At 36.9% G+C, this 22,724-nt stretch overlaps 1 protein-coding gene across 3 annotated transcripts in view; it reads right to left on the bottom strand.

Annotated features, from left to right (window-relative positions):
* Positions 1–3,695: 3,695 nt before the first annotated feature.
* SPIN1 (spindlin 1) overlaps positions 3,696–22,724 on the bottom strand; it is a 74,048-nt gene continuing 55,019 nt past the window's right edge. For all 3 annotated transcript variants that reach the window (XM_048292998.1, XM_048293000.1, XM_048292999.1), the window contains exons 3-6: positions 16,652–16,700; positions 11,207–11,460; positions 10,003–10,236; positions 3,696–7,847 (exon numbers count right to left, since the gene is read on the bottom strand). In XM_048292998.1, the coding sequence (XP_048148955.1) occupies positions 7,648–7,847; positions 10,003–10,236; positions 11,207–11,460; positions 16,652–16,700 (737 nt within the window). In that variant the 3' untranslated portion in view covers positions 3,696–7,647. The remainder of the gene's footprint in view (positions 7,848–10,002; positions 10,237–11,206; positions 11,461–16,651; positions 16,701–22,724) is intronic.

Genomic DNA, 22,724 nt, shown 5'->3' on the forward strand with positions numbered 1-22,724 from the left:
AGGCTGCTGTCTCAGTACCATCCCAAAAGACAGTTCAGGATTTCAGTCAGTTGGCCAGATCACTTCTTCACTCCATGGCATGATTTTCTCTGGTGGTGACTCTGCACCTTTACCATTCAAGAGAAGTGATGAATCCCAGTAAGAAAACCAAATCAAACTTTGAAGTTGCATTTGTTATTTCCAAAATGCTTTTAGTGATATAACCAAGTAGTTTACAGAAAAGCAGATGTCTGAAGAATTCAAATTTCTGCCTTTGGCAGCACAGTGCCTACTTCTGTTTTTTAATAATTGTCTCAAAAGGACACAGATATCAGCATCACTTATCTTTGCAATCTTGAACCTACACTGAGTGCAAAAAAATGTTTATTCTCCACAGAGGAGCATCTCAAAACAAAGCATGAAGTGCATCACAGACTTTCTGCAGTGAGGTTTTTTAGCACTCTTCAAATATTTTCTTCTTTCCACACAGAAGTGTATTCTTTAAAAATTTGAAGCAATTCACATCTCCATTTAATGCTTTTGTTTTATCCAGAGGAGTATGATTAGATAATAACAATTAGCAGTAATTTTAGGTAGTTGTAGTTTTGTAATCTGCAAGAGTGGTATTAGCTGAACTAAAAATTCAGAATTTGGAGAACATGGTGTTACTTTAGGCCATTTACCTAATTTGATTATATTTTAAATACAACAGTTTCCATGTGTTATACTAAATTTGTAGAAGCCAAAATGCTAAGAAACTTCTATGTACACTGCTAGTCTTGTAACATCAAGTTAAAGGCCAGGATAATGTTTGGATTTACAGTATTAGAAAGCACTACCCATTGTAATTAATCAGTATTTTCTTTTCTCTTTGGTGAAACTTCATACATTGCATTTCTCACATATTATGGGCATCCTCCTGTTTAATCTTCCTTCCACTTCTTTTGGAATGAACTCTTATTCTCAGTTCCCAGTCAGTAGATAATGGATCCTTTATTGTTTGGATTCTTTTTTCCTCCTACCATCAGAAGTTCTGAATCAGAGTAGTTAGATTTTCTGTCTTGCTTTTTCAGAAAACTGCACTGTAACTCCCCTTTTTATTTTTTGTCTGCCAGCTTTTGAGGAGACAATACACTGAGCTGGACTAATAGAAGAGAATTTCATGTCAGGAAGAATGACATCCTTTTAAGGCATAAACCTGAATGAAATGAAAAATGCTAGAGAATATTGAGGATTCCCAGCAAGATAGTTTCAACTGGCCATAATGAAATGTGTGGCAACGTAACAAAAAGTTGCTTGTAAAAATTGCTGTTGCCATTCTTTCAACACTTTTAAGTATAACCTTTGAATCACTTAATCTTGTCTAGTGCTTCTGCCGTTGTGCTGATTTATTTTGTTCTTATACCTTAAAAGGTTAGTATGTTTTTAAATTCATTAGATTAATGGAAGTTTAAGTTAGACATCTGCCTCAGTAAGCTAAAAATAGCTAGGAGTTAGTAAACAGTGTTGCAAAATCAAATAAATTAATGACAGCTTTTATGGAAAGTATGACAACCAGTGTTCCAAGTGCATGGCTCCAGTGGTAAAGATCTTTATGAAGATAATTTAGTCAGTCATCCTCCCATCCATTTCAAAGCTGAATACACCATGTGTAGCTAGTTAGTGCAGCAGGACTAAAATGCAGCAGCCCAAATCCCAGATGAGTGCTGTCCTGACACTGAGCAATCTCCCATAAAAGAAAAGAGAAAAATAAGTCCTCTCTCCTCAGTGGCTGTTTACAGGGATTCACTTTGATCAACATGAATGTATGCTTAAAGTAGTATAAAGTTGTGTTGATATATTTTTTATTAACAAAAATATGCCTCTCACATGTCAGATCTGGGTGGAACATCTCAGGAAGTAACAAGACTATGCAAATCAAAGTAAATGTGCAGATGTCCATGTTCATTTTTAAGTAATCTTTGAACAGATCAATCTATAGATCTGAAGAACAATGGAATCAAAATATTTAAAAAGGGCTTGTAAAGGTCAGACTCCATGGAAATAAATTTAAGGATTAATTGCATGGGGGTGGATGGAACCAGTGTCAAAACACAGAGGTTTTTAAACTGTCAGGCTGCAAGATCATTTACACAAGCTGCATACAAGTTAAGTTAATCATAACTGATTTCAGAAAGAAAATGTGCAGAGATCTGTAATGGACATCTAAGTAGAATAGGGAAGTGTTGACACCACCTTACTTACACTGCTGAGACCTCAGCTGCTTTCTGTTGTACACACACAGGTGTATATTTTGCATATGCAGCTCTGCACTCTCTTTGAAAGAGAAATAAGGAAACTCACAAGGTAGTGGGAAGAGCAGAGCCTGAAAAAAATGCTTAGTAGCTTGATAATTTCGCCTGGCTACAAATCCTGAAATGAATTAAAATGGTAAGATACTGATACTGGCAAAGAGGTTAAGTGATGTAAGATGCTAAGGCAGGAACTTACAGAAAGAAAAACGAGTTAGTTTGTAAAAAAATGCTTCTAAGTGTGTAAAACAGTAAAAATCTTTTATTTTCCAGAGCTTGAGGATGAAAGAACATACCTAGAATTTCCTCGACCTATTCTTACTTCTTTTAGACCTCAATGATCTTAAATTGCAGCAGCCCAGCCTCCTCCAAAATATCCTTACTGAACTTTATCCTTTCCAGAAAACCACGGAGTCCCCTGAAGTCATCAATGATTCCACTGCTTACAGCATGAATATAAAAAAATATGTCAAAATAAGTAACTCATCAAGCAAAGAGCAGGGTTTTTTTTCTGAAAATATAACTTGTTCATATGGACGAGGAACCTGACAGATGTGAAAATACAGTACAGTAGTATTAAAGCAATAGCTCTGAGTAGGACCGCTACCACCCTCTTAAATCTGAGGGACATTACTGTCAACAAAGCACTGACATTTAAGCTGCTTGTAAGTGAGCTCATAAGTAACCAGCTCTCAGGGGTGAGTTCATTACTGCAGTGATAGCAATAAACATATCTTTGCTTTTATAAGGCTTCTCTTTTTCTCTATACAGAGGAAGCTGCCACCAAACTGAGGTTGGTTTATCAGCGGTAATACAGAACAGGTTCAGGTGTTAGTCACAACACGTTAGTGTATCTATTTTTAACTATGATTTAACAGCCAGGTCACAGAGATAAACATCTGCTTTTTGCAGGTGATACTCCTGCTACAGCAATGTCTTAGACACTCCCTAATCACAGATGTACACAATATAAATCTTTAATGGGAGAAGTGTCAGAGGCAATGGGATACAATGAACTGGAAGCTGAACTAAGCGAAGAGGCTTGGGTATGTATGCTGGCATACTCCATGTTCTGCGGTATACAACTAAATGAGCTTGGTGACAAAAACATGTTGTAGAATCACAGAATCATTTAGGATGAAGAGATCCTTCGGATCATTGAGTCCAACCGTTAACCTAACACTACAAAGTCCACCACTCTACCACGTCCTTTAAGTGCCATGCACCCTTTATTATCAGAAAAGAGGTAGTAATAAAGAAAATCTGTTCAACATGGGAAGTTTGCTTTAGTAATTTAACCACATCAAGTCTTCACAACAACTTACAGGACTTTAGAAAATCTACAACATGGTGATGTTACCTTCTCTGCTCATCACCTCCAATTTGCATCAACTTTGTTTTTTATCACCAGTAAAATACACTTCATTAAATTTTAAATTGTTTTAATTCAAAGCAAATGAATGTATCACCAAAACAATGCCAAATGTTTCTGCACTGTTCCCCACTGCCGACATATTTAGTGTGCTCTGGAAATAGAGACACCTCACAGACCTGCACAGCCCCTGGAGGGGAGTTTTCTGTGTTAATTAAATACAATTTAACAGTATGCTTTAACCTTAGCCAAGTTCCATCTTACCAGCACTTATTAGGAAAAAAGAATAAAGATTTGGCTTTGCAAGCAAACGTATTTCATAGGGCAAGTATTATACCAGCATACATGGCTCAACATTAAAATAATAAATCATTTCAATCAGAAAAATGAAGAAATTGCTTCTTCATAATCTGAAATGACATCACTACATTTTGCTCATGAGAACAAAGTTTACAGGCATAAGTTGCACATAAAGGGTTTATTTTAAATGTTTTAAGGATAGAGTTACATCATAATTATAAAAATTACTTACAGAATTAAGTAACAGATTTAAAGTGTTTATACTTCTAAATGCAGAGAACAGGGAACTGTCTACATTGTTCAAAATAAAATAAAAATAAAGAAACCAAGCTCTAAAGATGAATTCATTACCTAATTTAAAAATGTGAACACGAAGACCTCTGAACTATACACATACCAAGAACCATCCAAATTGCACTAATGATGTAAAATACAAAAAGCACAGCATTTTCAAGGAACCAGAAACTGTTTTTACCATAATCTTTTCCCTGACACAACTAGTAAATTCTCTCTGAACATAAAGCCCCTATGTTTAAACAATCCATTTCAATAATGCTTCTACCTATTGTGACAAAAAGGGTTTTCCCCATCTCTACTCCAACATAGTTTAGGGTTTGGCACTCAAAAGAAAGAAGAAGAATGTAGTGTTCTGCTATTCAACTGGAATTTTATTTTTTCTTTAACAGAATACATGGTCCCTTCAAATGCTGTATGACACATACAACTGGAAAATTACCTTCCGTTGGCACTATGCTCGTCTCACCGGTGCATTTAATCCTACTAACAACCATTAAAACAGCACAATAAGCAAATTCACAAAAAACTGAACACAAAATAAAAACAGAACAAAACAAAAACCTAAACATTTTAACATGCAACTTTAGTTTGTTACATTGAATGTTCTAACCCTCTAAGCATGCAAAAAAGGATGGTCTGCATTTGTTTTTTTTTTTTTTTCCCTTTTAAGAAGTTTTACATGGCAGCCTGACATCACACACACGCACACACACAATATACAACAATACTACAGCAGGTAAATGTGAAAGGTGAATAACTTCTATACAAAGATCCATGGCTTGTGCCATCACAAGCCTTATGTGATTTTGGAAAGTAATGTTGAACCCCTATAACAAGGAACCAACATTTAGTTACCAGGGTAACGCAAGCACTGCATGCAGATCTGAAACATGAGCCTAAAACAAAGCCCAAAGCAGATGGGCAGGGAGTGGAATTAGTCTCAAGCCTCAAAACGGTGGTTTAAGCTATCAAAAAAAAAAAAAAAAAAAAAAAAAAAAAAAAAAAAAAAAGAAAAGAAAAAAAGTGAAAAGAAAATACCCACGCAACAGACAACGGGGACATCGAAAAACAACCGTGAAATTTACAGTTTGTAGATTATAGTCTAATTGTCAGAATACATAGTGTATTCAATAGGCTTGCAGAAAACCCACAAATGCAAGCCTAATGCTAAAAGTGTTCCAGTAGACCTAAACCTCAGATATTCCAAAACAAACCTCTTATTCCTCAGATATATAGCCCCAAGTTCAGTGTACTAGGTTATTCATGTATCTCGTGTATAATTAATACACTCACTCATTCCTGTGCCACAAATATCGACTTGGGCTCATGGAGCCAGGCTCAGCTTTGAGATTTACATGCAGGACTCTTAAGAGTCAATAGAAAACACAACAGATCTGCAGGATGAAAACACTGTGTTGCAAATCTGCTCACTTTGTTCAAACACAAGAAACATTTACGACTCAGGTACTTACTGCATAAGGACTGCATTGAGAAGCTATTCACTGAAAGACAATAGCCTGCCTTTGGTTGCCCATGATGAAATACTGGACATAATGCAATATAGTAGCAATGGACAAAGAATTAAGGTATCATATTTATACGGAGAGTATTTATTACCATTCAACAGCATAATGAGGCACAAGCCTTAAGGCTAAAATATGAAATCAGGCAAAAAAATGGACAGAAAGGGGCTTAAACCACTGAGTCTTCAATATCAAGAATACCCACAACAGAGGTAATCTGCACCTCTGTCCTCTGATTAACAGCACCTCTCCTGCATTCTTCCACTAATGGCACACGGTTGGATATCAGGGTATTTGTTCCTTCCATTAACAAGTGTTAACTGCCTTCACATGCTGTACTTCTGTGAAGCAGTTCCTGCGGAGCTCTGCCTTAATGTAACATGACAACCTTGTTGCTGTGCTGGATTGTTGTTCCAATTCTGTTATTTTTAAAAGCTGCCACACTTAACAAACCCTAATTTTCATTTACAACTACCTTGCAAGATTATAACCATGAAAGGATTTTGCAGTTGTGGGCTGCTATTTACATCCACAATCTAATGCAGATGACTGAACCACTGAGACTGCCTATAGCTTCCATTAGATAGTACACCACTGGCATGCAGAACTCTAGTGTTCATAGAATGAAATTCAAGTTAACAGCATACCTCAAAGCAAGTACAATGTACACCACAAAAGGCAACAACAGGTTTAAACTGTAGATTTGTCCAGACACTCCTTATGTGGAAAAGCCAGAAAAAAAATAAACTGGGAAGATGCCTTCTTGAACCAAAATGATTAAAAGTAAACCAACACAAAGGAATGCAACAGACTGAGCAGAAGGCAACAAATGCTTCTCCTTCTCTAAAGTTATATCTTCACTGTAAAAGGACACCCCCTCCCACTCTCCTGGCGTGAGATTGTATTTGCCATGTAAAATATTAACTACTGTTAGGCTTCTAAGTCCACACACAAACAATTCAGGTTGCTAGGTTTTGATATTAAATGAGAGACTACTGATGCCAATGCGTAGTCTAAAGTTGTCTGAAGTAGCATATGTACTGTTAAAGTTGTGGCACCAAGCACTTGGGTTTTGCTAAGAAATGTGTATAACAAAGAAAGAAAGAAGTACAACATATAGGATTGAAGGCAGCCTTGTTGCATGTATTTTACTGGTTCCTACAACTTGTAAATATGGGCCATTAACCTGCATATTCTAATTAAGTGGTTATACAGATTAAATGTAATTTTATAGTTTAAAGCCTCTTCACTGAAAGGTGCGTAATCCAAACACGATATCCTACTGCCCTGTGACTAGTAAAAAATGCACAAGCATTTCCACACACTGAAAGTTCTTAAAAAGCTAAATTTGAAATAAAGCGTAGAAACACAGCAGATTGATGTTACATGGGTTAGGCACTCCTTGATGCTACACAAACTGTTTAAACCTTTCACAGAAGTCACCTCTGTCCCAACCCTGAAAACAAGGACTGCCAGTATCCAAGAAATTAAATTTAATGTTACAAAAGAAGGCGTATCAAAATATCAAACTACACTTGCATGTGGCAGTTGAACAAGTGAGTGCAAGATTGAAGAAAAAGTCAAAATCTATGAAAAAATTTAATGATTACAATACTAGATCAACTTTACACAGCTTGAATTTGCAGCTGTTCTTTGCTTTTAACTCCCTCCTGCCCTAACATATTAACTTCCTTCAAGAAAAGGAGTTCTCTTACACAAAATGTGTCATGTTTGTATTACTCAGAACAAAACAGTTTTGCTGGCAGAGATTGTGGGTTCGCAGGGACATTTAAGCTTTCGTTAAACTGGAAAGCAGTCAAGTCTTTGTGTCTACAAATTTTACATTTAATAGTTCCACAAATTTGGCAAAAGTTCATGAGGACGTCTAGGATGTCTTCACCAAATCGTAGACATAAATATGGAAATCATCATCAAACTTGATGAAATAGACAGATGGTTTGGCTTCAACTTGATGAATGACCATGCCAGTCCTTTTCGAGCCATCTTCTTTGGCATATTCCACTTGTTTGCCTACCAGGCTGTCCACAACTTCACCCGGTTCCCGTTCTGCAGGAGGTGAATCATCTGTAACATAAACCCAGTGTGCTTTAGTAGACATTAACAAAATTTTGCAATATGGAAGAGAACTGCAGAGTCTTCTTTAAAACTCATACAAAACAATGAAAAATTGTAAACAGATTAATAAATTTAGTTCAGACAAACACCTAACAATTGCCATGCTTCTAGAAAGTAGTAGCAGAAAAAAATTTCAAGCAATACTGTCTTCAGTTTTATTAAGACAAAAATAGCAGTTTGATTGGTAAGAGAAGTAAATCTGTGACAGGAAGATTTATGCACAAGTTGTAGAAAATGTCTGTAGACAACTAATTTAAGCCATGAGCAGAAAAAGGCATTGGACTTCCTTAGCAGAAAGCTAGCCTAACTTCTCTCTTTCCACACACATTATTCAAACGTTTAATGCGTGTATGGGACTGCAACAAAAGCATATTTTCTGAAATGGTAGTAGGTGTAAACTTGGTATTAAAAGGGGCTTTTGACTCCATATTTGAATAATGCTATTGGTAAAGTCTGATTGTATTATTTTCCTCTCTGGCAAAACCTACCCAGACAATCCCTATGCTAAATCCGAATAATGAACAGTGTGATTGTAACATGCCAAGTGATCGGCTACAAGCCAATCACAGAACAAGCAGAATAAAGGGTAAAAAGTACTTTACGGAAGCTAACCACATCATCTTTCTCAGCTCCTCTTCTTTGGTTCCTGATTTAGATATATATTTACAGAAGTACTCGCAGATATTCTAAAATCTGATTTGAAAAATACTACTCCAAAATAGTAACATCCAATTGTTGACTCAAGGACATAATTCAAAATAACTGGAAAGCATTCACATTCAGGGAAGGAAGCAAATACTTAGAAGTGTTTAGAAAATCAGTAAGCAGTCAATAATCTTGTGGTGAGCACAGAGGGTAAAGTGCACTAAAAGCAACTAGTTTTTAAATGGAAAGAAAGCATGTAAGACTTTCCTACCCTCAAGGTGGAAGAAAGAAAAGCAGACTTAAAATATATTCCTAGTTCTTTTTAGTGGTTAAGACAAAGAACAAGTTATTGTAACATTCAAATCTGAAAGAGCTTGCTTTATTTCTTTAAGAAGAGAAAGGTCACTTTTTTGCCATTAACATCTGTGGTTCACTCTTTAAAAGTACCAGAGATGTTGCTTTTTGCTAGGTGGAGAGAAGAGGGTAATCTAAACATAGATCATTAACACAGAGGTTATGCAAATAAGTGCCACTTTTTTATTCTGCCAGTAGATCGTTACCAGTGGTGTCTCTGAAAGAAGACTATCTCGAACTCAACAGATCATTAATTGGGTAACTGTAGTGGTTGACTACATAATGCTTTGCATGTGTCTTAGTTACAATTAATTTTCTTTAAATCCCAGATGGCTTCTGTCAGAAAGGCTGTTTTGTTACACAGAAGTAAACCCAAAGTATTCTTTATAAGCTTCCCCCCTTCTTTTTTTGTATTGACTATCTAAATCTCTAGAACAATATTGGTTCTGTGAAAATCCTTCTAAATTAACGGAAGTCCTGAAGAAGAAAGGAGACTTCCCATTCAAAATATCCCTAATATGCTGAAATCTTTTTCTTGCTAGTGTTACAAAATGTGAGAGAAAATAAATTTTCAAAGAATGAGTACTTCTTTCTCACAAGCAACTACTGAAGAAGTTTTTCACACTGAAGACACATAGCTCAGTGACATTGTTCTTACTGTATTACTTGGACCCAAAATATTATTCATTCCCACAAGAACTGCTTCAGAGACACAAATCAAGAGCCAACTCCGTAAGACGTGATATGTCCATAAGAAAACAACATTGAACGACTTCTGGTTTGTCAGTTTCCACTAAAAAAACCCAAACATAAAGTCTTCCACAGTAGTACACCCATATTTCTAGCAGAATTAAGAATAATTATGAAGAAGTATTTCCCTGCATATGTCATTGCTAAGAAAAGTTAGATATTTCAGCAGTTAACACAGATGTTCTTATGTTCTGTCTTGTACTACTACATTTGTTAGCTATGATACCTCAAAAAAAAAATTGAAGGGAATAATGAACATGATGCTTGTTTGTCAGCTCTCCTGTCCATAAATAAACCACAGCTAAATCTTTAATAAGAAAAGCTGCCAGAAGAAAACAGTAACTGGCCTACTTACTTGAATCAGGCATAATGCGAAGGTCACCTTCTTTATAATCATCTAAGAGCTGGTACATGTACAAGACAGGATCTTTCTCGTAGGTAATATAAAACCATGTGTTCATAATAGGAGCTCGAGCCAAAACCATCCCCCTCCACTCATCTTTTGAGCCATCCTCTGTCTCAAACATATGTTCCACAGCTTTACCAATCATTGTGTCTGCCAGGTGGGCATCACTAATTCGAGACGAAGCTGAAATGACAGCATTTCATAAATTCATTCAAAAGCACAGATATATATCTTTGTAAAAAATAATCTTTATGCTGATCAATGCACAAATCTGATCGTCAATTAGTAAATTCATACACAGAACGAACTGTTCATTCCAGAGAGTTTACTACTGCTGCAGAACTACAGAACTTCAGAACATTGTTAAAATAACGAATTACTGTACTCCCTGTGAATAAACAATCATAATGCAAGCTAATGAGAGATCAGTCAAGGCTACAGCAGCAGAGACTCTGAACTTTAACTAGGCACTGGACAGGGAGAGGCAGACAGGAGAAACAAAAGGCATAGCTCAGAACAGTTCTATGATTTTGTTAATTGAACTTTGGGGTTTGGTTCCTCCTAATGCCACCCTACAGACTGCTACCAATTCCTTTGCAGTTAGAAGAAGCAACAGCTTTTTCTGTTTACAAACTAGTGTTTACTTGAGTAGATATCAAACTTGGTGGATTGAAAAACCTGCAGTTTAATAATCCAGTGCTAATTCTGAAAAAGAAAAAGCATTATTACTAATCAGGTTAATTCACTTAGAAATGTCTTCCTGCCATTATTATAAGTACATGGGGGTAGTACAAGAAAAAATGTGACCTTATTACTGTTAGACCCACAAAATAGACAATATAGTCTAGATGGCTTAGAGTTGAAATTTTAACAGAAATATCAATGTTAATCTAAAAACTAAAGAATGTTCTGCCTACTATTTAAAGACAGAAGACAGCAACTGCACTAACTCACATCATCAAAACTTCGTGGAATAGAAAAAAATAATTAAAGCATTTAGATTACCTGCCATGAAACAAAAATTAAATTGAACAGTAACATTTACATGGTCACGTTATCTTGGGGGAAGTCTGCAGGCATTAGTGGAAAACATTTAGTGATAAATGTCAGCCAATATGTGTATTTATTTAGGAGAAAAACCCTAAACACTTACCAACTCTGTCTGGAAGAACTTCAAGAGCTGAAACTCTTTCATCTTTGTGAAGTTCTAGTCCATATACACAATCAAATCCATCATACTTTATGAGATACAGCGAGGGATTTACAGGAACTTGATCAAGAACTGTGCCCTTCCATTGTGTTACAGGTCCACTCCCTTCTTTCCATCCATGCTGTATCCTGCAGCCTACAATATTTCTTCGTGGCTGAGAAATAGGTTTGCTTGGTCCCACATTGTTTCTATGTTTTCTGTACACAGATACAAACATTAATATTAAACAAGTACATACATATTCAAAATTCTACTTCAGAAAATAGTTGTATGCTTTTACATAACAATATATTTTATAGCTTAGCACACCTTATTCAAATTAGGGCATAAAACTTATCACACTTAATTGTGAAAAAGAAGAACACAATTAAGAGTAGTGATACATTTTTGACGTGCTGTGTAAGTTTAGATTCCTAGCAGTAAATTCTAAAACTAATTTGCTTAAGCCAAAGTAACTATTCTACCCCTTGCTACACCGAATGTCAAAAGTAAAACTCACCTGATCAATTCCCAGAGCACAAGGTTACCTGGCAGTATTACAACCTTGTTGCTCTCTGCAGAACAGTAAACAACTCCTTCCCAGAAGGAAGAAGTTCAGTGGAAGCATTATGTGGCTGACTCAAACTCTTTCAAAATGTCTGTTTTCCCTAAAACAAACCTGTTTTCACCTAAAGAAATTTAGGCTCCTTCATTTATAGGTAATTTTGACTCCAAGTAGTTTTAAAGACGCATGGCAGCAACAACATTCCCGTATTTAGTATTGAAAATTAAAAATTGCTTGTAATGTAAATGGCCATAGAAGGGATACTCCTCTATGTGGAAGACAGATTATATAACATTTTTGTCCTTCTGATACTTTCATGGAATTGGCACGGAAATTCCCTCTGGTGAGTAACAGTTGCTATTCTGATGAACTGTAATGTAAGCCATTTAACAGTTTCAAATCACTGAAAGTGTTACACAAGTTTTGCTTTATCCAGCTATTAAAAACACAAATTGACAATTTTGAATACAAATGGGAGAAACTAAGGGACATTATGACAATATACAAAATTCTCCTGGATGTCAACTAGTTGTAAAATCATTTTTTGGACTACTACTACTACATTTTGTAGCACACATCATTTCAATGGCAGTAATATATGCACACAACTAGCTTAAAAGCAGTATCTAAAAGACGACCAGTTGCAGAAGGCAATATTCTTCCCTAGACTAGAGATAGTGATCAAAGAAAAAGGTCTCCAAGAATAATGAATGCTCTCACAGAAGTCCCTATATGATTCAAAAAATACAGGTAACAATCATACCACTGAAATCTTGGAAGCAGTATTTCAGAATAATACACTCACAATATGATATTGGAACATTTAATGCTGTATCACAACTGTAATCATAACTATTAAAAACAAGATATACAATTACTTCAGCACTTGTCCCACCTCCAGACTTTAATTCACCTTGAAGATATTAGCAAGGGTGTTTTCAAATTTCACTTTTGCTATCATTTGAGGTTTTCAAAGATCAGTTCTGCATTCCTAACTTTGACAGCACAGATAACTGGAAGAGGTTGGAGTTTCTGTAAAGAGAGACTCTCCCACAAAGCTAGTTCTAATTTTATGCAAAAACTAGAATGTGTTTTCAAATTCTAGTTCTGCTCAAGTACGTATATGTATTTCTAATTGTAGTAAGTGTCAGTAACAGCTTACTATTACAAAATACGATCAGAGATCTGGTTCTCAGCACAATAAAATTGAGTTTGTTTCGTATTCAATTCATTTATTTAGTTCTAATGAAACACTGCTTCATTCTGAAGGGAATAAAAACAACCAGAGATAAAAGAAGTTAAAACTGACATTGCTCTGTCTAGTTTAAGCAGTTTATGTTGCTCATCATTTCATCTTTGAAATGTTATCGATATTCAACCTCACAGTCAACTTTAGTTTCTGCCTACAAAGCATAATCCACTTTAATATTTAATTTGGAACAATAAGGCAGGAAGCTCCACACTCATTCTAAAAAAAGATGGAAGAAGACAACATAACTGAGTTCAAACAGTTAACTATGTTTAAAATGCCTCATAGAGCAAAGAGCATTAGAAATTTAATTACAAGTCAAGTACCCACTGGGTGCACTTGCAGTACAAATTTTTGTTTGAAGGTTGCATTACTGAACAGCTGCTCACTTCTCATTTGAAGTGGTTCATACTGCTAAGAAATGAGATATTCGAACTAGTATATTACCAAGGAAAACCTACTTCTCGCATCTGAACATGTGGTAAGAAAGTAAGCAAAAGTTTCTAACTATCAATAAGTTATGAATGCACTTCCATTCAAGACAATCAAGTAACCAACTCTCCTTTCCTCGAAAGAGTGGCATTTTTGTGATAAATCAAGTTACACAAATGACCTTCTATGATGCTCTATCCAGAAGGTCCAACACAATTTTTTCCTTCTCTTTCATTACAATAATCTTTAAAATTTCCACAGAGATTTGCTCTTGGATATTTGAAAGCAATTAGACATGTAAGACATGAAGCCAGGAAAAACAGAAAATAGCAAGTCCTGGAAATAGTTCTTGACACATCAGACACATCCTCCTTGTAAATGGTCCTTCGATTCCCTAAAGTTTCTGATCCTCTTCTTTATCTTGCAGGCTGTAAGCTGTTAAGTAAAACCTAGTGTGAAAAAGTTTCATTATCAGAACCAGATACTTTGGAAACGTTCTGAAGACTACACAGTGAGAAGGAAATCTGCCCAGCTTTTAAAGCTGCGCTTATATGGTCCTTGCACAAACTTTTATTTGGCAACTGCTACCAGGGAAACCAACATAGCGTAGAACAGCAGAGGACTGGTAGCAGAAAAATCAGCCATTACCAGAGAGTTGTGCTTAAAACACAAACTAGCTTTTAGAAAAATGGAAATGGCAATGCCCAGTAACCTATAAAGTTACCCATTTAGGCTTCATTGTTGATTGTTTTTTATCCCAACCATGTCATCTCAGAAAAACACCACATGAAAAAAAAAAACCCAGGAGGATGAAAGAAAACCACATCTCTCAGATATGCAAAACACGCACAACTGTGAAAAACTGGAATGAAAACTATAAAACATTATAGAAGCAGTACAGCAGCAGTAGTCAGTATACTTTCAAATCTTTCATGGTACGAAACAGAAAAGTTACTAAAAATAGGACATAAAACTTAATAAAACGGTGATCTTATTAATATCTATCACTAACAACAGAATGGTGATTGGAGAATTGTTATTAGCTACTTTTCATGATATTCAGACTATGAGGCACATTAATTAAGACAGAAGTTTTAAAGTACTTTCTGTACTCCTTCAAAAGTAAAAAAAATCATTCAGTTGTGAATTTCAGCTCTAGATGTTGTAGAAGCCAAGAGTATGTTACCTTAAAGTGGTATCAAAATTTCAAAATGTTTAAGTTCACTTGTAGTTAAATTGCAGGTATAACGTATGCCTCAAAGTCTCTGAATTGCCGACTACAAGAAGTCTGGAGAGCCTATGAAGAAAGGATTGTTTCGTACTTGTGCTAGTTCCTGTACTTTCGTTATAAACTAAGGGTGGAAAGAATGACATCTGTTAGTTTACTGACTGATCTGATGCCAATGAGGTCAGCCTCATACTGGCAGAGATCATCACTACCCACTGACAGAGCACTTGGAAGAACTGTCCTATAACCATGGGAACCATCTCCAAAAGGCTCAACAGTTAACTACCATTTAAAGAGTTCAGAAGGCTCATCCACACTGCTCATTCTATCACATCCTCAATTTATTGAGTCATGCCTTGTTCCTTCCTCTGCTGCAAACCTTCTGAAGCTTGTTTAAAATCTCAACAGTCTTTGAGTGCCAGTAGGCTTCTTTTTCTTTTTCCTTAAATGAAGAGGTAACTAAATAAATAGCTAAATCAGTGACAAAAGTATACATTACTAACTCATGGTCTATTGTATTGGCTCAGAGTAGTATCAGCATATAGTATTACATCATATTCATATCCTAGTAATTTACAGTAAACTATAAACAATATTCTACTACTCTACCTCATTCTCAGACAAGTCAGTAAGCAGCAAACAAGAATTCATCTTGGCTTGGTACAAAAAACCTTAACTAAATAATAAACAATTGAACTAGGCTAAATTAACATAAAACTAAGCTGAATGCTTAAGTTAAATACCTCAAAATTATGTCACTTAGGATCAAAACTTCTTATGTCCCACAAAAGCCTTTACGCTAATAAATTTACAGCCTATTTAGTTATTTAAATAAGTGTATATTAACACAACAATAAAGACAAATCTAGCCACCCTCAAGTACAAAAGGCAACCCACCTCTGATAGTCTTCCCATCATACACTCCTTTCTCTGAGCGGTTGAAAGAGAACAAGAGAAATTAAATTTTAACCAACTCTACCTGCCCCTAGACAAATAAATGTTTGTCTTTGCCTTCTATGAAGATAGACAAGAATGGATAATGATGAGCTGGTGGAAGGCATCAGAGTAGTTTTACATCAGGTGTTGTCTCTGGGAAACAGCTAATACTGTTAACAGTGATTAACTACATTAACTGTGGAAAATATACCTGCCAAACAAATTGCTTGTGATTGATGCACACTATATGACTTTACACTTACAAACAGCTAGAAACATTTTAAGTTTCCCACTTACCCAGCTTAGATTTCTCTCACCACATATAGCCAGATATGGAATCTTGCTGTATGACACTAAGACCAATTATATCAAGGTTACATCTACTTTCACACAGCTACTCACCAGTGTTCAGCTGCTACTATTTAAAATGTTGTAGATGGAAAAATACATGCCATGAAAGTGTAGCAAAAGCAGGTATCCTTCCTTCACATACTAACAGCAGCTTCCTTACAGAAGTATTTCAGTACATTCTTTATTTTTAAAAAATGAAAAATCTTTTCCACCACTACGGTTACAGTGCATACATGATTAGATATATGTAAGATTCCTTACCAACTGGGTTCTTACTAAGCATGATTTGCAGGTTTTTTGACCTGGTGACTGCATGAACTCTGTGCCAGAGAACAGACATCCTACAGTAGATGTGGCTAACTTCAGGCTTGAAAGACCTTCTCTACAGATTCCAGAAAGAATTTCAAAATTGTATTCAAGAAAGATATAATGTTAACAGTCAAAACAATGTTTAAAACTTCATCTGTGGGGCTTTCTTTCCTACTACCCTCCTGAAAGAATTAAAAGTCTGACTCTACACACATATACAGACTGAATATTATTCCACAATTTTTAAGAACAAACTGAGTGGAACAATACAGATATATTTCTAGAACAGTACTTCCAGTTACTGAGAGCTATTCTTTAGTAAATACATTAACAACTTACTTGTGGGAAGTTCTTTTCTTCATCATGCTGGCAGACACTCCTGCATGACCTACAATATAAAAGATGTTGGAATTATTGAAAAATAATTTAAAAACTTACATTAAAGCCTTCATATTAAATGTCAAAATGTAAAGAATCCAAACACTTCATGTTATGACTGATCAGTGACCTGCTACAATGGGAAAAGGCTCTAGAGAGACAGACATAGACTATGGGCACATGAAGCTGTGGTGAGCTGACCTTGGCTGGATGCCAGGTGCCCACCGAAGATGCTCTATCTCTTCTCTCAGCTGGACAGGGGAGAGAAAAGACAACCAAAGGTTCCTGGCTCAAGAGAGAGACAGAGAGGCATTACTCACCAATTACCCTCACAGGCAAACCAGGCTTGACTCGGGGAGTATTAATTTATTACCAATCAAGTCAGAGTAAGATAAATAATGCCAAATCTTAAAAATACCTTCCCCTCAGCTCTCCCTTTTTCTTGGGTCTAACTTCACTCCCAATTTTTTTCTACTTCCTCTCTCCCAGGTAGCACAAGGGGACAGGGAATGAAAGTGCAGTCAGTTAATCACACGTGTCTGCTACTTCTTTCTTTCTTCTCAGGGTTAGGGTTAGCTCTCCCTCCTCAGGTGGAGGACGCCTCTCACTCTTCCCCTGCTGCAGTGTGGGGTCCCTCCCAGAGCAGACAGTCCTCCGAACTTCTCCAACGTGAATCCTTCTCAGGGGCTACAGTTCTTCACAAACAGCTCCAGCATGGCTCTCTTCCACAGTGTGCCATCCTTCTGGACCAGGCTGCTTTGTAGTGGGTCCCCCACAGGGTCACAATTCCCGACAGCAAACCTGCTCCAGTGTGGGCTCTTCTCTCATGGGGCCACAGGTCCTGCCAGGAAATCTGCTCCAGTGCAGACTTCCTGCAGGTTCACAGATTCCTTCCATCACATCCACTTGCCCCAGTGCAGGGTCCCCCAATGGACTGCAGGAGCACAGCTGCTTCACCATGAGCATCACCACAGGCTGCACGGGAACCTCAGCTCCAGTCCCTGGAGCACCTCCTTCCCCTTCCTTCTGCACTGACCTTGGTGTTTGCAGGGCTGCTACTCTCACACAGTTTCACTCCTCTCCTGCAATTGCTGCGGGGCAGAATCTTTCCCCCATTCGTAAATACAGTATTCCAGTGGCATTTCCATCATCACTGTTTGGCTCAGCCAATGGCGGGTCCATCTTGGAGCCAGCTGGCATTGGCTCTGTTGGACACAAGAGAAGCTTCTCGCTGCTTCTCAAAGAAGTTACCCTTGCACCCTCCTGGTACCTTGCCATGCAAACCCAACACAAAAGCTCAGTGATGAACATAAAGAGTGACTGACAGCAACTATTAAAATGAAAGTTGAATTAAACACAACAGGGACAATAGTTGACATGGTCAATCAGCAACAATAGGGAATCAACAGGCTGTTTTAAACTTTCATCCTTCAGTTAATAAAAGGAGAGGCAAATACACATCTTCCTGAGTTAGCCAGACCAGCACTACGCAACAGAGCACATAAAAATCTAACAATAAACAAGATTTTTACAGACGGAAGAACACTGGACTCGACCCAGTGATAATTTGGGATGAATGTGAAAAATGGAAAGCTTTTAATAAGATGAAATGAGTAAATGGGAAATCAGGCTTCTGCTGGTTGTTAGAAAGCCACTCACGAGCAGCCATGAAGAATTCAGTAGAGGAAATACGCAAGAACAAAATGACAGAAAAACAATTTTAAAAGATAACGTATATAAAAGGTGATGTGCACAGCTAAAAAAATCAAAATTAGTTCCTAGAATGAAAACTGCACCTCAGATTACAGCCAATGGCCACGTGCATAAGGAATCATTTCCTAGGGCTGACTGAAACAGCCCCTGTTAAAGTGATGGCTGATGGTGACTACATGGCCAGAAGATACCTGGCTTGATCCTGATTTCTGCCTGTCTTGCTCACTGTAATGGTTTTGAATGCTATGGATTTAAATTTCTTCACAGTAGCTTGTTTTGGGCTTTTTGGATTTTTTGCTTCTTGTTTGCCGTATCTAAAACAATCTGGTCACAATGCTGGACTGACCCGTGTGTAACTCTTAATGCCTTGTGTTTATATACAAACATGCCTAGAATCTTAACTAGGACTGCTTGAATGAACACCTACAGAGAAATGTTTTAATTTCTCTATAGGCCTAAACAAACCAATTCTTTTAAATTCAGTTATGCATGTTCCAAGCATAACTGGAATTATATATGTATTGAAAACTTTCACTATATTAACAGAATCACACAGGAGCCAAGCACTGACAGTATCATTAACGTTCCAAGTCTTCATGAATATTTTACTATTTTCATTTTTATATGAAAACTTTAAGAGGGTATATACAAAGCTACAGAAATGGCAGAATTCATATAATTAATTAATAATTAAAATAATCTTCTATTTAGTATAATCAAGCTTGCATCAGATCTTCAAGAACCTGTACTTTCAACAGCAATGATATCTGAAATGTTCCATTTTAAAAATTAAGCCCTGTGTGTCAATTACTGCAGTAAAGATCCTACTTACATTTTTGACTGTTACAAAACCAAATAATTAAACTGAGTATTTGTAAGAACTTAGCTGGAAAAACAAAACCAGCATCACAAAAGTTTGATTGGAAACCTGTAAGACTTTAGGACTTTATTACACCCTATAAAAAAAGCTGTCTACGCATACTGTCAGTTACCTCTCTGTATATAAGGTGGCTGTGTTCTACTAATACGCAATATAATAAAACACATTTTATTAAAAATATGGTGGTGTTTTATTAAAATGAAGTAATTTCTTAAAATCCAAGAACTGTCCTTACAAAATAGAGAAACTTCATCACCAGAAGATGAATACATGTAGTCTACATTTTACATTTCTGGCTAATGAGAGAAAAGTAAGATTTTGGCTAAATTAGCTCAAGTAAAAACACAATGAAACAACAGAATGCTGCAGCACAAGAATTTGCTTTCTGCCCTCTGCTCAAGGACTTGGGAACCTGGGAGTAAGAAAGGAGGTATGAAGCATTTACCTTCCAAAGTCAAGAACAGAAGCACTAGACCTACACAGAAGGAAGATTTACTACAGCGTTTGCCATAAGTAGAGAGGAGAAGCCATGATGACCTCCAGGAATGGGATTTTGCTGTTTACTAACTTCTCACCTTGGGATCTTCAGATCTTTGATCAAAGATTCAGCTTGTTCACTGATGTAATGAGCTCTATACCAAAGACAACACAAAGTACTACTCATCATCTTAAGTCAGGCAGTATCTTAAGAGAGCTCCCAGTTTAAAACATGAAGTAACGGCATTTGGATGTTTAATACAAATATCAATAGCAAGTATTTGAAGATCCTAAGTTAAATGCACCCTTGTACCAACCAGATGCCTATTTGCCACAATTTGCCCTCCTAATTTGCACTGTGTGAATTCAGACAGGTCTCAAGGAGATGTAAACTGCTTTTAAGGATGTATTAGGTTACACTACTGAATTGCTTGGCTATACAATTGCAAAAACTGCAACAAGAGTTTCTGTCCTTTAAAGCCTCTCTGGACAGGGGACAGAACAGCGCAGAATCCTTATGTTTAACATATTCTAGTGAGAAGGTCAAAATCAGAATTATCCGCCTCCTGAATCTTTCTTGGTCCGTAAGAACGGAGCAGCTGGACATGACCCAGCCATGGGCACTCACAGCCCAGAGAGCCAAACGTGTCCTGGGCTGCATGCAAAGCAGCGTGGGCAGCAGGGGAGGGAGAGGATTCTGCTCCTCTGCTCTGCTCTGGTGAGACCCCACCTGGAACACTGCATCCAGCTTTGGGGTCCTCAGCACTGAACAGACCTGCTGGAATGAGGTCAGAGGAAAGCCATGAAGATGACTGAAGGGCTGGAGTACCTCCTGAAGGAGGAAAGGCTGAGAGTTGCGATTGTTTGGCCTGAAGAAGAGATGGCTCTGATGATACCTTATTGCAGCCTTCCAGTATGTGAAGGGGGCCTAGAAGAAAGATGGGGACACATTTCTTAGCAGGACCTGTTACAACAGGATATGGGGTAATGATTTTAAAATGGAGAAGATTAGATATAAGAAAGAAGATTTTTTACACTGAGTGTGGTAAACACTAGCCCAGGTTGCCCAGGGGTGGTGGTTGCCCCATCCCTGGAAGTGTCCAAGAGCAGGTTGGATGGGGCTCAAAGCAACCTGATCTAGTTGAACATGTCCCCACTAATTGCAGGAGTTGTACAAGATGACCTTCAAAAGGTCCCATCCATATCAAACTATTTTATTATTTTATGACATTAGAGCACAGAAACATATTTTTTGTAATAGAAAGTGAACACAAACTCCAGCTTCCAGACAAGAACAACAGAATTAAGTATTCAATTGTCATATGGTCTCTTGCATTTTCTGAGGCTCGTTCATTCTCAACAAACCCTTAAAATTTAACAGCAAAACTAGAAACCATGTTTCTGAATATTTCTACTTTACTCCGGGCAAAGATAAAGAAATAGGGTATAACAAGACTAAAATAATCATTCAGGATGTTGGCTTCAAGGGAAATACGCATATCATTTCAGCTGGGGCTATAGGAGAATAGGAAGAAGGATGGGAGAAAGCTACTGGCAATGTTTTTGCTATTGTGACATGAGTTGGTACCCTCCATGCAATTCATGGAAATCAGACAGGCTCTTCAAAAAACAGCAACAATATTTTACTTCTCTGAATACATCCCATGTTTACAACACGCAGCAAAACCTACATGTTTTTAAGTTGCATCCCAGAATCTTCCGTGGGAACAGCAGTAATTCCACTCTGTATCTGGAGACTCTTTCAGAATTACTTTCAGGGACCTAACAAACACTTCAGTGTGCTGATTCACAGCCAGTACTGCTCAACCTCAACTTAAAAGAGTTTGAAGAAGGGAGGTCTTTCAATTGAAGTAGGTCAGAAGTAGAGACATAAACCAAATTCTAACTCTGCAGAAAGACTTCACTGCAATTCTAAGCAATTCACATCCATGATCTCTTTTCTTAGTTTGTAAAGACAATACTAAAACAATTTACACTTGCTTTTAAGGGTGAAAAAACTACAAATGCTCATATATAACTTAATAGTTATATGTTCATATATATGTTAAAAGTTTTCTTTACTAAGAAAGTACTTTTATGTTTTCAAACCATCCAGTAAAGGCATTACAATTGCTCCTGACCATCATGCAGTTTGGTAGGATTCTGTACCAGGAGAACACTGCTAAGACTCCAGATGACCATGTCTTTAACTTACACAGCATTAAACAGGTGATCATTAGATTTAAAAGGCTCAATTGTGTTAACACAGGGGTAATCACATCTTACAATCAATTATACTGTATATTAATTTTTTTTAAAATCTGTATTTCTCCTATATTTGGGACAGCAATACACTAATTAGAGACAGGCAGGCACATCACCAAGAGTACTTTGTCTGATTCACTCAAACTGTATCGTGGAAAGCAACTCTATGCTTTGACAAACTCCTAGAGTCTGTAGCCATGTACTCTTCTGTTGTGTAAAAATTACAAGTCTAGCTTTCCTTCTTTTCTCCACCTTCAATCCTACCCTTTGTTTCCCAAAAAGGAACTATGTACAAAGTATATTTCCCAGAGAGAGAGACTTCAAAAGCCTAGTTATTATAAATAACATGTACCTCTTCCTTTACACCCACTTCACAACACATAAAAGCACTTCCTTCCTAGGCAAACAAACAGGACAGCTGAAAATCAGCTTTGTTAAACATGCTACCAACCTGTAGTGTCACTGATTGGTAAGCCTCTACAACATGATGAAATCAAGGCCAGTTGAAAAATGTTTTGTTAATGCATTAAATTTTGCCCTGTATGAATACCTGACATTACCACTGGTTTATCTCTACCTCCAGATTGTTTTTTGCAGTCCTCCTAGAGACCAGAAATGTTATGATTTTACAATATTAACATTATCCAATATAAAATACAAAGACTATTTCCACTCTTTCTTTGTATTTTTTTCTTTTAC

Source organism: Corvus hawaiiensis, chromosome Z (assembly GCF_020740725.1).
Source record: "Corvus hawaiiensis isolate bCorHaw1 chromosome Z, bCorHaw1.pri.cur, whole genome shotgun sequence".
NCBI lineage: Eukaryota > Metazoa > Chordata > Aves > Passeriformes > Corvidae > Corvus > Corvus hawaiiensis.